The sequence below is a fragment of the Microtus oregoni genome, unplaced genomic scaffold (assembly GCF_018167655.1).
Source record: "Microtus oregoni isolate MIOR12 unplaced genomic scaffold, Mior012 000001F_ref0000356, whole genome shotgun sequence".
NCBI lineage: Eukaryota > Metazoa > Chordata > Mammalia > Rodentia > Cricetidae > Microtus > Microtus oregoni.
In genome coordinates, this window is record NW_024543060.1 from 91,003,108 (window position 1) to 91,017,500 (window position 14,393).

At 47.2% G+C, this 14,393-nt stretch overlaps 1 protein-coding gene across 3 annotated transcripts in view; it reads right to left on the reverse strand.

The window, feature by feature from the left end:
* Nucleotides 1–1,335: 1,335 nt before the first annotated feature.
* Nucleotides 1,336–14,393, reverse strand: part of LOC121460714 (tetratricopeptide repeat protein 41-like) — a 44,636-nt gene continuing 31,578 nt past the window's right edge. Inside the window, exons 12-15 of one of the 3 annotated variants that reach the window (XM_041671201.1) lie at nucleotides 13,645–13,797; nucleotides 10,877–11,010; nucleotides 2,115–2,244; nucleotides 1,336–2,023 (exon numbers count right to left, since the gene is read on the reverse strand). In XM_041671201.1, the coding sequence (XP_041527135.1) occupies nucleotides 1,336–2,023; nucleotides 2,115–2,244; nucleotides 10,877–11,010; nucleotides 13,645–13,797 (1,105 nt within the window). Of the gene's footprint in view, nucleotides 2,024–2,114; nucleotides 2,245–10,792; nucleotides 11,011–13,644; nucleotides 13,798–14,393 lie in introns of those variants that run through there. The other 2 variants (XM_041671192.1, XM_041671181.1) reach the window with 2 other exon arrangements.

The following is a 14,393-nucleotide window of genomic DNA, read 5'->3' on the forward strand; positions in this document are numbered from 1 at the left end:
AGCCAATAAACAGCAGCCGCCCCACCAGGCGCCATTTCTGTGTGCCCTGAGTCAGACGTGGCTCCTGCAGGATTGACTGCCGTCCACCCGAGACCTGCCTGAAACACACTGAGCCCTGGGAATTCCCAAACTACCCCCACGGTGACCACTGAGTAGGAGGTAAATCAGAGGGACGAGCTGGCATATGTGAAGTAGGTGGGGCACAATCGTGATTCCTAAAGCGTCGCTGGGAGAGTAAGGTGGTTCACGGAGGAAGATGACCCTTAAGCTAGTTCCTGGCTAATAATAAAAAGTCATCAATGAGGCTTCCAGGGTAATTTATCTCTACAGTTTTCTCAGCTATCTTCAAAGATAAGCACCATGTCTCTCATTTTATACATAGTCAAATTGAGACACCGCAGAAGTAAAGTTGCTCACCTAAAGCCACATAGCTGAGTCCCCTCTTCTGTTAGTTTCCTAGGAACGATGTTGTTGGGCGGTGGGGATAAGGGTCGCTAGAAAGTAATCCTTAACTATTGCAGGTTAATGTTTGACGAATCACTGATAAAATGGAGGATAGTAAAATGCTCAAATAGATATAGTATCAAATCCAAGGGCTCTGATACTTAAAGCTTTATGACTAGAGAGCATTTCAATTTCTAGTTTTTTTCTTATTGTATCAATAAAAAGTTTTGGTGACAACAATCATCAATTTTGCTTAGATGGGAAAAATTTAAATTCACAACAGATAAACCATAGAAATTCAAAAATAAAGCTAGAATTGGTAAGGTTGCCTATATATAATATATATTAGAATATAGTACTATGGAGTCAAGATTGTTCTACTTCCCATAGAAATCTGGGTCACTTAGAACCTGCTCTTTTTAACTAAAATCAGACACAACATTATAAGGGACTAAGAAAACTGAATCCCCAGACGTGGATAGTGACCACTCCTAAGTGTTTAAAAGAAAATACTTGATTAAAGAATCCAAAATAGATGCTAAGGAGGTGGCTTAGTCTGTAAAGAGCTTGCTGTGCGCACACCAGGACCTGAGTTTGAGGTTCAACACCGCCATAAAAAGCCAGGTGTGACAGCCTGTTCCTATGACCTCCACAGGGAAAGCAGAGACAGTAGGATCCCTGGAGCTCACTGACCGGCCAGGCTAGTAGAATCTGTGAGCTCTAGATTCGGTGAGATCTGGTCTCAAAATATCAGGCGGAAAGTGATTGAGGAAGACACCGGCACTGACCTCTGGCCTACACACAAACATGTGCACACATGTGCCACAAGCACACATATAGAACTTCAAGAGAAATGAGAAAGACTTAAATACAAAAGAGCCCAGATGGTTTTTATTTTTTGTCGGTGTCATTTGAGGCCTTCAACCATTTTGCTTCTATTAGAGATCGTCTTGGGAAAGGAGGCCTCTGAGGAGTACAGGTGTACTGTGGGCTGTGGAAAAGCCATTTTTCTGATACAAGCTCAGATATGGAATCCCAGGGGCTGTTTGCACTAAGAGGTGCTCGTGGGGGTTGGCGGTAGATTGCAGTCATTAGGCTTTTTCCATTCTCGCACTTAGCAGAGAAAACCCTTTGCCTTGAAAGTCTGACTAAGCCATTCTTTTCACCCGGAAATAACGTCTTCATGGGACACTCTTTCTTTCTCCTTGGAGTTTGCTTTCTTGGACTATTCCATGTGGTCCAAGTATTTTGCGTATTTTGTACCTTCTGTTGGGTCTTTTCCCCAGCAGAGGTGCTGGGAATTGGAGTCAAGGTCTTCTTTCCTTTGCCACGAGGACATTTGGGTTTATCTGAAACCGGAGGAGGTGCCGGCTCTGTGCTGTTAGTTCCCTGCATCTTACTTATGCCGTTCATACACAGGGCGGTGTTCACCGTGTCCGAGCTCTGAGCGCTGCGATAGTTTAATTTAGACAAGTTTTCCCAGAATAAAGAGCAGTTCCTGGCACCGTCAGGGAACAGCTGGCTCGTGCCTTGAGGCCAACACCGCCTGCCTCGGAACTTCTGGATTTCCCCTAGAAGGCTGCAAAAGACCAAAACATGTCACGCAGCTGTGGATTAACACAAACAATCAGAAAGTCGGCTTCTTTTTGAGACATGGAACAGGAACTCACTGCAGTATTCCCTGGGCTGAAGTGTGGGAAGACCCCAGGTGAGTTGCCCTTAAATCAAGTGACCTATACAAATAGCCGACTGCCTCCATCATGGCATGATGGGAGAAGTCACCTGACAACAGTTGGCCTGCTGGGTAGACAGAGGGAAAAGGGGACGTTAGAATTTTTAATTACCATCTTTATACATTTACAAGAGACTGAAGAACATTTGTAAAGGCGGCATTAGAATGCCATCTGTCGTCACACACCCTGTCAAAAGCATTTCACTTGTGTCTCGTATGAAGAAACCATAGGAGAGGACATTGGGCCAGGAAAGAAGGGACAGAGGCTGACCTCCACTCTTTAGAAATTCATGTTGATGCCATGAGAGGAGGAAGAGACAGGAAGAGGGGGAAGAGAAGGAAAGGGAAGATGGGACCAGGTCAAAGCCTCAAGTTAAAGAGACAGTCAGTGCAACTTGAACCCTCAGGAGTCTGGAGAACAGCTCAGTGTAGAGTGTTTGCCCAGCATGCACCAGGCCCTGCATTCCATTCTCATCACTCACGCATGCATGCACACACGCACACACATACATACACACACGCACATACACATGCACACACATACACACACACACACCTTCACTGAGCCTTTGACAGTTGTAGATCTACATAGCTCTAGATTAGACAAACACCAACACTGCAGCCTCATAAGTTCTGTGAAAACGAATCTTACCAGTGTGTTTTTCTTGGGTTAGGTGACAAGGGTTACATTAGAAAACGTGCCCAACACACTTTCTTGATCACACCTGCCTTGTGAAGCTGGTACCATTAGGACACAGATCTGGACATGTGATAAAGGGACTGCTGGGGATGTCCTCACATCCACGAGCATCAACACGTGACCAGGAGCTTGTGCCCAGTACCAGGCACATCAGTCTGTTAGTCCAACAAATGTTGACAGAGGTTTCTGTCCCACTCGGTCCCACAGACGTTCAGTTCCAAAGAAACACACAGAAGTCTACATTAATTATAAACTGGTTGGCCTATTAGCTCAGGCTTCTTATTAACTCTTTCTTGCATCTGAAATTAGCCCACAATTCTTGTCTATGCTAGCCACATGACTTGGTACCTTTATCAGTGAGGTGTTCTCATCTTGCTTCCTCTGCATCTGGGTGACAACTGCAGACTGATTCTTTCCTCTTCCCTCCTGTTTTCGTCACCCTGCTCTACTTCCTGCCTGGCTACTGGCCAATCAGCGTTTTATTAAAATACAAGTAGCAAATCTTTACAGGGTACCAGACCATTGTCCCACAGCAAATGAGCTATGCCGTCATCACATGTCTTTCTTTTCCAGTTAGTCTTTTACACAGTGCACATATACCTGTGGCTCAAACACGAAAACGTACCCAAGTGTGAAGTAAAAAGAGTCTCCCTTCCCTATGCCTCTGTAAGCAGTGCTGTGGGTGTCCAGTGTGCCCATTCTGCTATCTCTTAGACATGGTCTGGTTCCTGGTGGAACAACCCAGCCTGCCCCTGACAAGGCCCCTTCACTCTGGATTGTAATGGACGTCATTGACTCCTACTTGCAATCAACCTCTCTGCGGCTCTATTTCCTAAGCCACGCCTACAGCTTTTCCTGTAGTTTCTGGGGGTTGTCTACTTAGCCCTCTGCAGACATGTCCTTGCTTTCAAATTCCTCCACGATTCCCTACGATGCTTCCAGCCGCCCTCTCAAGACCAGTAGCGTGCCCATTCGAGTTTCTCAGTTGTGATGGCTGAATTCTGAGGACTTCAGCTGGCCTTAAAGGGGAAATGGAGAAACAGAGAGCTTCCTGTGGACCTGCTAAGCCAGGACCCGCTGGAAGAGATGCTCTGGCCACCCACCTCCAGATCCTGCAGACACTGTTCCTTCTCCAGGAAGCTCTTGGTTGGTGACACCGAACTACACTGTCATAGGAGCAGCTTGACTCCTTCACGGCCGACCACCCAGGCTTCTTCCACGCCCACTCCTGACCCCCAGGACCCAAGGCAGATCCATAGCTATGGTTTTGACCTCAGTGTCCTTTGACACAACCTGATGCTCTCTGTCAGCAGGTGAATGTCCAGGATCAGGCATCCCGGCCTTGGCCTAGCCCCAGACCTTTCTCTGGAGCTGGGACCAACTCTGGGTTAGCTTGGTCAGTCCTTGTGACCCAGTGAATGTGAATTACTGAGGAATTTCTGGGTCTTCTCCCACAGCCAACTTGCCCTGGGCGGGAAAGGAACCTAACACCTAGTTGCTTGTTTCTGCTGGTGGTTTTATCTCATTAAATCCTTGGAAGAGCCCTATGGGCACACATGATTATGCCCTTTCCGACAATAAGGAAATGGAGGCAGTGATGTCCACAGGTCCAGAAAATAGTGCAGCTGGGATTCTCAGTCCCCATGATTCCAAACATAACTCCCCAAGCAAGGAGAACACTACTCTCCATTACTATTCCTTAGGAGATCCAAAATAATCAACACCAAGCTCGAGAGACGGCTCACTGGGGAAAGACATTCGCCACCACACTTGATCACCTGAGTCCGATCCCCAAGACCAAGATGACGACGGAGGAGGGAACTGACCCCTGCCAGCCGTCCCCTGACCCCTACAGACCCAAGGCATAGGCACACTCACTCACACAAATACATCAATAATTTTTTTTTTTTTGGTTTTTTTGAGACAAAGGTTTTTGGTTTTTTTTTTTGTTTTTGTTTTTTTTTTGTTTTTTGTTTTTTTCTTTTGGCTTTTTTGAGACAGGTTTTCTGTGTAGCCCTGGAAATGTGGAGCAGGCTGGCCTCGAACTCGAAGAGATTCTGCCTCCCAAGTACTGGTCACTGCCACCAGGCCAACAAATACACACAAGAAAATAGTAATATCCCCAGGAAGGGTCCCATCTATGTGGTCCATCTGGGAGGAGACCCTTACCAGGGTCCTTCACTTCCTCTACAAGGCTCTGCTGTCTATCACCCATGACATACTAAATGCCTGCAGCTAGCAGCTCTTCCCCTCCACAGACACACTCCTGCTCCCCCACAGCTGGGCTCCAGCATGCTCCAGAGTCAGCCTGCTTCATGACTCTAATTGAGTCATTTGATTAAGTACCAAGTAACAGATAAGCCTCGGCATCAAAAGTAATTGTTTTCTGTGAAAACTGGACCAAACGCTTTAGAAAGCTGCAATCCCGTGAGTTGCTGAAACAACCCACTGTTCCCAAGTATGAGCAGGCAAGGCAACCATAAAAGAAAGGACATCAGGGGGCGGCCTCAGAGGATCTGGCACAGGAACTAAACCAGGCTTGTTCTCTCTCACTCCTTAGAAACCCAAACTGGAATTTGGGGGCCGAAAGATGAAATCCACTTCCAATCCAAGGGTCCACTCTTAAAAGTGGAGAGAGATCGTACATAGCCTTTAGAGATTTGGGGAAGAGTGGGTATTTCTACCTAAGTTAAAACTAAAAGTTAAGGTTTGTCTGAGTTACTGACTTTTGGATCAAAGGATCAACTTCTGTCAGCAGAGGGTTCTGGCTGAGGTGAGAATTCTGAAATTGGATGAAGGAAAGAGACTGGCTTTCCCTACTGGGAGTCACCCACTGACCGAGATGGCTGACATTTCCTTTTAAAGAGAAGCCCAGTGAGGAGGAGGTAGCATTGTGTTCATCTGTCTGTCATTCTTCATCCAAAATAAACCTCTCCGTTCAGAGCGCTCGGCTGACACAATGGGAAATGAAGGGCTCATTTCGGTTCTTTTCTCCCACTGCAATGGTTTCTCAATAGCGAATTTACAGCATTGATCAAAGTGTTCCTGCCAGAGAGGGCTGGGAACAGAGCTCACAGAAGGACTCCCGGTGCAGTTGGCAAGCCTGCTGACTTCTCTGGGGTCTATGGCTTTATTATGCTAAGGCTTACACTTGAAGCCGGAGCTGTGCAGGAGTAATGAACAAAAGAGATTCAATTTAGTAGTACATGCCTTGCGCAAGTGATCTGGAGGTGGAAGATGAAGGACCCGCCTCTGCCTACAGATGCGACATTTTAACATTTAAACCTTACAGTCTCATGCAAAAAAAAAAATTGTGATTATAAAATAAATCTTAATTATTAAAACTTACTGGAAGCCCCCTTTTTTATACCCTGTTGAAGATTAACTGGTATTCAACTTGTTGACCTATTGTAATAAGATGCCCAAACACTCGAGCTAGCAATTATCATTGTTAATGTACAAACTAACACAGAATCTAGAAGGTCAACTGAAGATGACTGTTTTCAGTGGGGGAAAGAATGATTTGATTTGTCTCTTTCAATATTGCTAGCTGGGAGCAGCACCATCATCTCAAAGGAATAACCCGGGACACACTGTGTGAAACACCCAGCAGTCCCTGCTGTATCTATGACCCCTCGATACAGCGAGCATGCTGACAGAATAAATGCCAGCTCCCCTGCCCCTGAGAATTCTCAGTCTGAGAAGTCAAAAATGCACACGGAAGGGCAAGAGTGATGGGAACGGGCCCTTGAGCTCTGCGGTGGTTCTGACCCAAAGTGTAATTCAGGACTGTTACGTTAGATTTCGGTGAAGGCTTTGCCAGGGGATGACTCGTCCTAACACTCACTGCCCTGGCTTCCGGTTGTTCTGCCGGTAAGATCACAGATCCTTGCCCTGGCTTCAGAGGAAGGCACCTGTCAGACTCACACCCCTCCCACATTGCTCCTGCACACCAGCTATAGGGACTTTTTTAGTTCCATAGCCTCAGATATGCTGTCCACTCCTGGACCTTCCTTACTGAGCCACTTCCCATCCTGCATCTTCTGTTCCAGCCACACTTCCTGAGGGATATCCCCTGCCTGGCCCATCCACCAGAGGACTCATGATTCCCCCATGATCCCCTGGCACGCTTGGATTTTCCCAGAATAACACTTTCCTGACTGTTTATGGTGTTCCATATTACTACAGCATTGTGTCAGCTGGGGTCTCCAAGTAGCACTGCAAAATTTAAGTTAAACAATTGCATACTTAGTGATATGACAGCCTTTTCTAATAAGGTGAGCTCAGCTGAAGGCACAGCTGGTTCCCATCTGTCTTGTACATTGCTGTCTCCCCAGCAACCAAAACAGAGACTGACAGGTAAAGGGCCCAGTAAATATTTGTTGAATGAATTATTAATAATAACTGAACAATTGAAATAACAACTGAAATATAAAAAGTAGTACTAGAGAGATGGCTCAGCAGTTAAGAGCACTGGCTACTCTTCCAGAGGTCCTGAGTTCAACTCCCAGGAACCATATGGTGGCTCACAGCCATCTATAGTGGGATCTGGTGCCCTCTTCTAGCGTGAAGTTGCACATGCAAATAGAGCACTTCTATGTATAAAATCAATTTTAAAATCTTTTTCAAAAGAATGTAAGAAGTAATTAGCAGTCAAATCCCTGTAGTAACTGTACTTGCTTTTCCTTTTTATTTTTTAGGCAGAGTCTCACAAAGTCCAGGCTGATCTCAACTAAGGAACTGAGGGTGGCCTTGGACTTCAGGTTACAGATGTGCTCCAGCACTCTGAGTTTATGCACGGTTGGGGATGAGACCGGAGCTTCTAGTAAGCTATGTTTTCAGTCCCTGCACTTGCTTTTCTAAAGAGAGAAGGGAATTAGCTAAGGTATTTCCTCCCTCGTGTGTGGGCTTGTTTGACAAATGCAAGGTGATAGAGAACCAATCCTTTTGTTAGGAAAAGGTGCAGACAATAATAGTGATGACAGCAACAGCAAACGGGGTGGGCGGTGGTGGCGCAGGCCTTCACTCCCAGCGCTCAGGAGGCCGAGGTAGGCAGATCTCAGTGAGTTCAAGGTCAGCCTCACCTATAGACTGAGTCTGAGACTGTTTTGGAAGAAAAAAAAAAACAGGCAAATAATTAATTTTATACGGTAAGGAACTATGAAAAGGGTCTCAAACTCTTAAGCCAAACCATCAATCTTGCTGATGCCTCTGACAAAGCTGCTGAGAGTTCTTTGGACAGTTTCTTGCCTATCCTCTTCCTCTCGTGAGGGAAAAACTGCCCTGGCCATTTCCTAACACCCAGTAGGAGTTACAGCACAGCTAAGAGCGTCCCTCTTCATGTGGCACAGAGGCTACCTCGTCCTCATGCGCAGAGCCCACTCCAAGGATGCCTGCTGCCGCCACGGGGCTACCTTTCTTCCTGGATCAGTGAGGCCCCCTCCTCTGAGGCACTCTCACTGCTGCTCCTCCCTCACTCCTGCTGTCAGCTCAAAGCAGTTGGAGCATTCTGTACCCTAAAACTCTTAACAGCATTGGGGTGTCCCCTGAGAGGGAGAGGAGGCAGTAGGAGTTAGACTCACTGAGGGGCAGAGACAAGAAAGGAGGCAAGATTAGGTAAAGGATGGTGAAGTTCCAAGATGCCTGGTTTCTTCCTCCTCCTTACCTAAGACAAAAGCCCAATAGATTTAAAAAAAAAAAAATCCTTATTGCCGTTTTCCTACCAATAGGGTCCCTACTGAGGAGCTGGCCACACAAGTTCCAGGCCAGATCAGGACATGTTACACGACAGTCAGCCAGCCTGTCTTTCTTTGAGCCGAACAACCCTAAGTTAGGGGATGAAGACTCTTCTGAGACATTAAAAACACCCAGCCTTAAAAAAGAGGCTGAGCTTCGACTCCCTGAGTACCACCCCCTCTCTGCTTTGCTGTGTGTCCCTATGGGCATGCTATGTGTTCCTTCACACCTAATAAAAGCATTTCTTTAATTGCTGGGGAAAAAAAAGAAACTGGATTATACCACACTGAAAATTGCTGTGGGATGATGCTCTTGTACACTGTAAAGATTTGCCACTCATATTGGTTTAATAAAATGCTGATTGGCCAGTAACCAGCTAGGAAACATAGGCAGGGCCACCAGACTAAGAGAATTCTAGGAAGAAAAAAGGCAGAGAGACACAGTTACCAGCCAGATGCAGAGGAAGCAAGATGAGAATACCTTACTGAGAAAAGGTACCAAGCCACATGGCTAAACAGAGACAAGAATCACGGGTTATTTTAAGTTGTAAGATCTAGTTAATAATGAGCCTGAGCTAATAGACGAAACAGTTTATAATTAATATAAGCCTCTGTGTGTTTCTTTGGGACTGAACGGCTGCAGGACCAGGCAGGACAGAAATTTCCGTCTACAGGAAAGAGGCTGCAAATTTGAGCCATTTTGTATAGACTTATTTCAGGAGTCAAAGACTCTGCACCTGATGCTATTACAGATGCTGACTTTAGGAGTAAATGATGTCATTTACTTCCACCATAAGCTACAGACCCAGACTATCCCAGAACAGACTGTGTGGAGAGATGAGACAGGACATTCCAACTCCTTTTCCAAATATTTTCTCTATGTTTCACATCTGTAGTTTTTTGGTTTTGGAAAAGATACTTCACAAATCTCAGCCTGGAAGGCTTTATCAGAAAATAAACAAAAAACTGTTCATGGACACACACACACCGCTAAATTCATCCATAAAACTGTGTGTTCACACACAAATACACACATCCCTAAATCCATCCACTGAAACTGTGTGTTCATACATGCACACACACACCCTAAATCCATCCAAAAAACTGTGTGTTCACACACACATACACATCCCTAAATCCATCCATGAAACTGTGTGTTCTCACACACACACATACACACATCTCTCCGTGAAAACATTCTTTTGAGCTCATATAGATATTTTGGAAGTTTTTTTTTTTTTTTCTCTTCAGCCAGTGACCAAGATGGCGCAATCATTTTTTACTGCTTTTTTTAAACAAAGAATGAAAAATGGCATTGAAAACCATCTTTCTCTTTGCCATGTTGGAGATAAAAGCTGGATTCTCACGAAGGCAAAGCAAGGACTACAGCCCTAGCCCTGGGTCTCGCTTGCTGGTTAGTTGGCCGAGACAAGCTCTCATGTAGTGTCACGCTGTGAACTTCAGTCCTCCTGTTCCCTTCTTGAAAATGCTGGGACAGCAGGGTGCACCACCACCCCTGGCTGGAAAAGAGTATTAGGAGACCTGTGAAGGGAAGGCAAATAGACAACAACAAAAGCTGAAGGTGCCTGACCAGTAAGACGGCTTGGTGGCTGCGGTGGTTTGAACCAGAATGTCTCCCAGGCTCACGTTTGAAGGCTTGGCACCCAGTTGTTAGAACGATCTGGTAGAATCAGGAGATGTGTCACTGGAGGTGAGCTCCGAGGTTTCCAAAGCCCACACCAGGCCCAGTCTCTCTCTGTCTCCAACTGAGAATCAGATGTAAGCTCTTAGATGCAAGTCCAGTGTCCTGCTTGCCCGTCTGGGGCAGGGCTCCCCACCGCGGTGGTCACGGGCTGGAAGCAAGCCTCTGATCAATGCTCTCTTTGGTGGGTTGCCTTGGTCTCTTTGCAGCAACAGAAAAGTAACTAAGATGGTGAGTAAAGGCTCTTGCTGCCAGTCTGCCAACCTGAATTCAGTCCTCTGAAGACACATGGTGGAAGGGGAGAACTCATTCTTAAAGTTTTCCTCTGACTTCTACATGCATGCTGTCACACACACACGCACACACACACAGCACACGCACACACACACATGTGCATGCACACACGCACACACACACACTAAATAAATATAATTTTTAAATTTGTTTTTAAAAAGCAAGTATATAGAGCAGAGATTGCCTCAATGAAGCCATTTTTAAGACAAGCAATCATGCGGACAACTCGGGGAAACGCTGCCACTTCCTGAACAGATGGGAGCAATTACCCAGTTTACACAAGGTGTCGCTGAGGCTTAAGCTCAGCTGCTTCCTGACGAGCTTGCAGGTGGCCAAGGTGTCTGAGCTCTCCTTGATTTTTATGACTTGTTTATAGTATTCGGTTACTTGCTTCCTTTGTGATCTAGAAAACAGAAATCCAGTTAAAGTTTTACACTGAACAAACAGGACACGTATTCATTCAACAAACATTCTCCAAATGCTGGCCTGAGGATGGGGGAGCAGGGAAGAGTGGAAGTGACCGTCAGCCTCTCACAGTTAGTTGAGAGAGTGGGAAAAGAAGCCGGATCCACGCATGTAACAGTGTGGGCCTTTTTCTTTCTTTCTTTTTTTTTTTTTTTTTGGACAGAGTCTCAGCACGACAGCAACACTTCATATATAGCCAAGGATGATCTTGAACACCTGCCTCCCCTCCTGGGCTCTGGGATTGTAGGCCATGTACCATTCCACACAGCAGAGATCTGGTACGGATTGAACCAAAACCTCAGTGCACATTAGGCAGGCATTCTCCCAACTTAGCCTCATCCTCGCCAATAATCATCATCATCATCATCACCATCATCATCATCATCATCACCATCATCATCACCACCACCACCATCATCATCACCATCATCACCATCATCATCATCATCATCACCATCATCATCATCACCATCATCATCATCATCACCATCATCATCACCATCATCATCATCATCACCATCATCATCATCATCACTACCACCATCATCATCACCACCATCACCATCACTACCACCATCATCATCATCATCACCACCATCATCATCATCATCATTATCTCCATCACCATCATCACCATCATCATCATCATCATCATCATCATCATTGCAGTGCTGGGTATCAAAGCGAGGACCTCTGTGGTGGTTTGAATGAGAACGGCCCCCATAGGTTCCTATGTTTGAGCACTTGGTCCCCAGTCAGTGGAACTGTGTGAGAAGGATTAGGAGGTGTGGCCTTCCGGGAGGAGGTGTGTCACTGAGGGAGGGCTTTGAGGTTTCAAAGGCTGGAGCCATTCTCCTACTCTTGGATGGAGATGTGAGCCATTAACTCTTCGGCTGCTGCGCTTTTGCTCACCACCATTGTCTCCCCCCTCTGGAACCCCAAGCCCAACTGAAGACTCTTTCATACATTCCCTCAGTCACGGTGATAGAAAGATGGCCACGCACATGCTCATCCGCACCCCCTTGGACATGAGCTACACCCCTAGCCCAGGGCTTTTGGGCTGTAATGTTGGAAAACCTCCAAGAAGCTGGTCGGATCACAATGACCGCAGCCCAGATAGACGCTGGAGGCCGCAGTGAAGCAGCGAGACAGGGAGGCAGTTAGACCAGCGTCAAGCCCTCTGAGATATTCCTCTGCTTACCTCACCAAATGGCAAGTGGATGAGATCCCCAGACAGTGAACACCTGTCCAACTGCACAGTTACTCGGCAACAGAGACGAAGTCCGAGTCTAGCTGTGAGACACAGCCCACACCTCACCCCTGGGGTCCCTCCCTTATGTGGATTTGTCTTCCCATTTAAATGTCAGCTAGAAAGGGCAGGGGCTGGTTTTTACCCAGGTACTATAGATTACTGTTAGGCCTCAAAGAAACCCAGGACAAAAGGCTAGCTGAGCTGCCCAGTAACTTATCAAAGCAGGCACTGGCTGCCAGATTCTCCCAACATCTCCCAGCACTGCAAGTGTTAAAGAGTCCTGGATCCTCCACATCTCATCCCGGCCCCTGCCCTAAACCTCTCCAGCTCCTGAGCTTCCCTTCCCAGCTCCTCTTCCCTATATCTTCTCAGCCATTTTGGCTTTGTGCCCTCTTGGTCCCTCGTTTTTAGCTCCTGGTGCCCCGTCTTGCCCTCTCTCCTCTCTTGGCCTGGTTCAGTCTGCTAGCCGTGTTCAGGCTAGGCCCTTCCAGGTGCCTGTGGCTGTTCTCTCCCTCATGTCTACAATAAAACCTTCTCCTCAACCGTACCTAGGAGCAGCCAAGCCCTCATTTGCATTCATCCGCTGATGAGAGAGGAGGGGAAATGGTCTTAGAGAAAGCCAGACTGAGGTGGGAAAGGACGCCAGGACACAAGGAGGGGAGGAGAGAGGAGCTCCAAACCCAAGACCTGGTGACTTCACAACTGAACAGAGCGTCCCTGGATATTCGGAAGGGCTAGCTCTGCTACGAAAGGACAAGGCTGGGGCCCAGGAAGTCTGCAGTTGACTCTCAGGCTCCGCAGAGAAACTCTTCCTACACCAGCCCGCTGCCAGGAAAAACAGTGAGATCTGTACATGCTCACACTGGGGTCCTCTTCTACACCTCGGTATGTGTGGAGCTGAGGATGGAGCCACATCTCCAAGGCGGCTGGAGTTGGGGACAGCAGGCGAGCATGACCCGAGGCATGGCTGGCTCGGCCTTGAGCACACAGAGCCACAGAACAGTGGGATAGGGTCTCGCAGAAGCCCTAGGGAAACGCACCCACTCACAAGCCCTGTCGGGGACACTGGGGAGCACTCACGGTGAGCACACTGGGCCCCTGTGTCCTTTCCTTCTGCCGAGGCCGCCACTCTGCAGGCCTAGAGTTTCCAGAATGCCTTGTGGCAGGTGCCCTGACACACAGCAGGGCATAGCCCTCAGGGAGGGCATATTCCCCACTAGAGACAAAGAGGCAGGATGCCCCAGAGAGGTCAGGGCACACGCCAGACCCTGGGGGAATGGGAGGAGGACACATTCCTTGAAGCAGTCCCTAGAAACTCACTTTTCCTTATCTCCCAGGACAAAAAACAGCAGATCCGCTAAAAATTCCATAATTTCTCCAACTAGTATGTTTTTATCGCCAAACAGACGTCTTCTGATGTTTAAACACTCTTGAAGCTTCAGTTTCCCAAGAGACATGTTTCCTGTAGCCAACCTGAGAATGAGACACAGGCCTTACCAGGTTTGCCAGGCATGGAGAATGTTTACAGTAAATGGCCCACGTTCCCGGGCCAGCAACATTTCTCATAAAATGAAAGAGATGTATATTAGGAGGGGAATCAAGAACCTCAAAAGCCCTCAGAAGTGATGTGTGTGTGCGTGTGTGCATGTGTGTGTGCGTGTGCGTGTGTGTGTGTGCGTGTGTGTGTGTGTGCGCGTGTGTGTGTGCTGTGTACGTGTGTGTGTGTACACACACACACACACACACACGCACACTCACCCCTATAGCTTCAGGAGGGGCAGTACTACGGAATAAACCCAAAACCTTGTACGTGCTAGTACGAGCTCTAGCCCTGAGCTGCATCTGCCTGTCCTCAGAAATACCTTTATAAAGAAACCAGAGTGCCCAGGCATGGTGGGTCATGCCTGTAGTCCCAGCATTTGAGAGGCTGAGGCAAGAGGATCATGAGTTCAAGGCCAGCCTAGGTTACATAGTGAATTAATTGCAGGCCAGCCTGGGTTATCTGGCAAAATCTTGACTCAAAAAACAAAATTCCAAAAAAGAAAACGCTTCTCAGCCTCAGCACTATA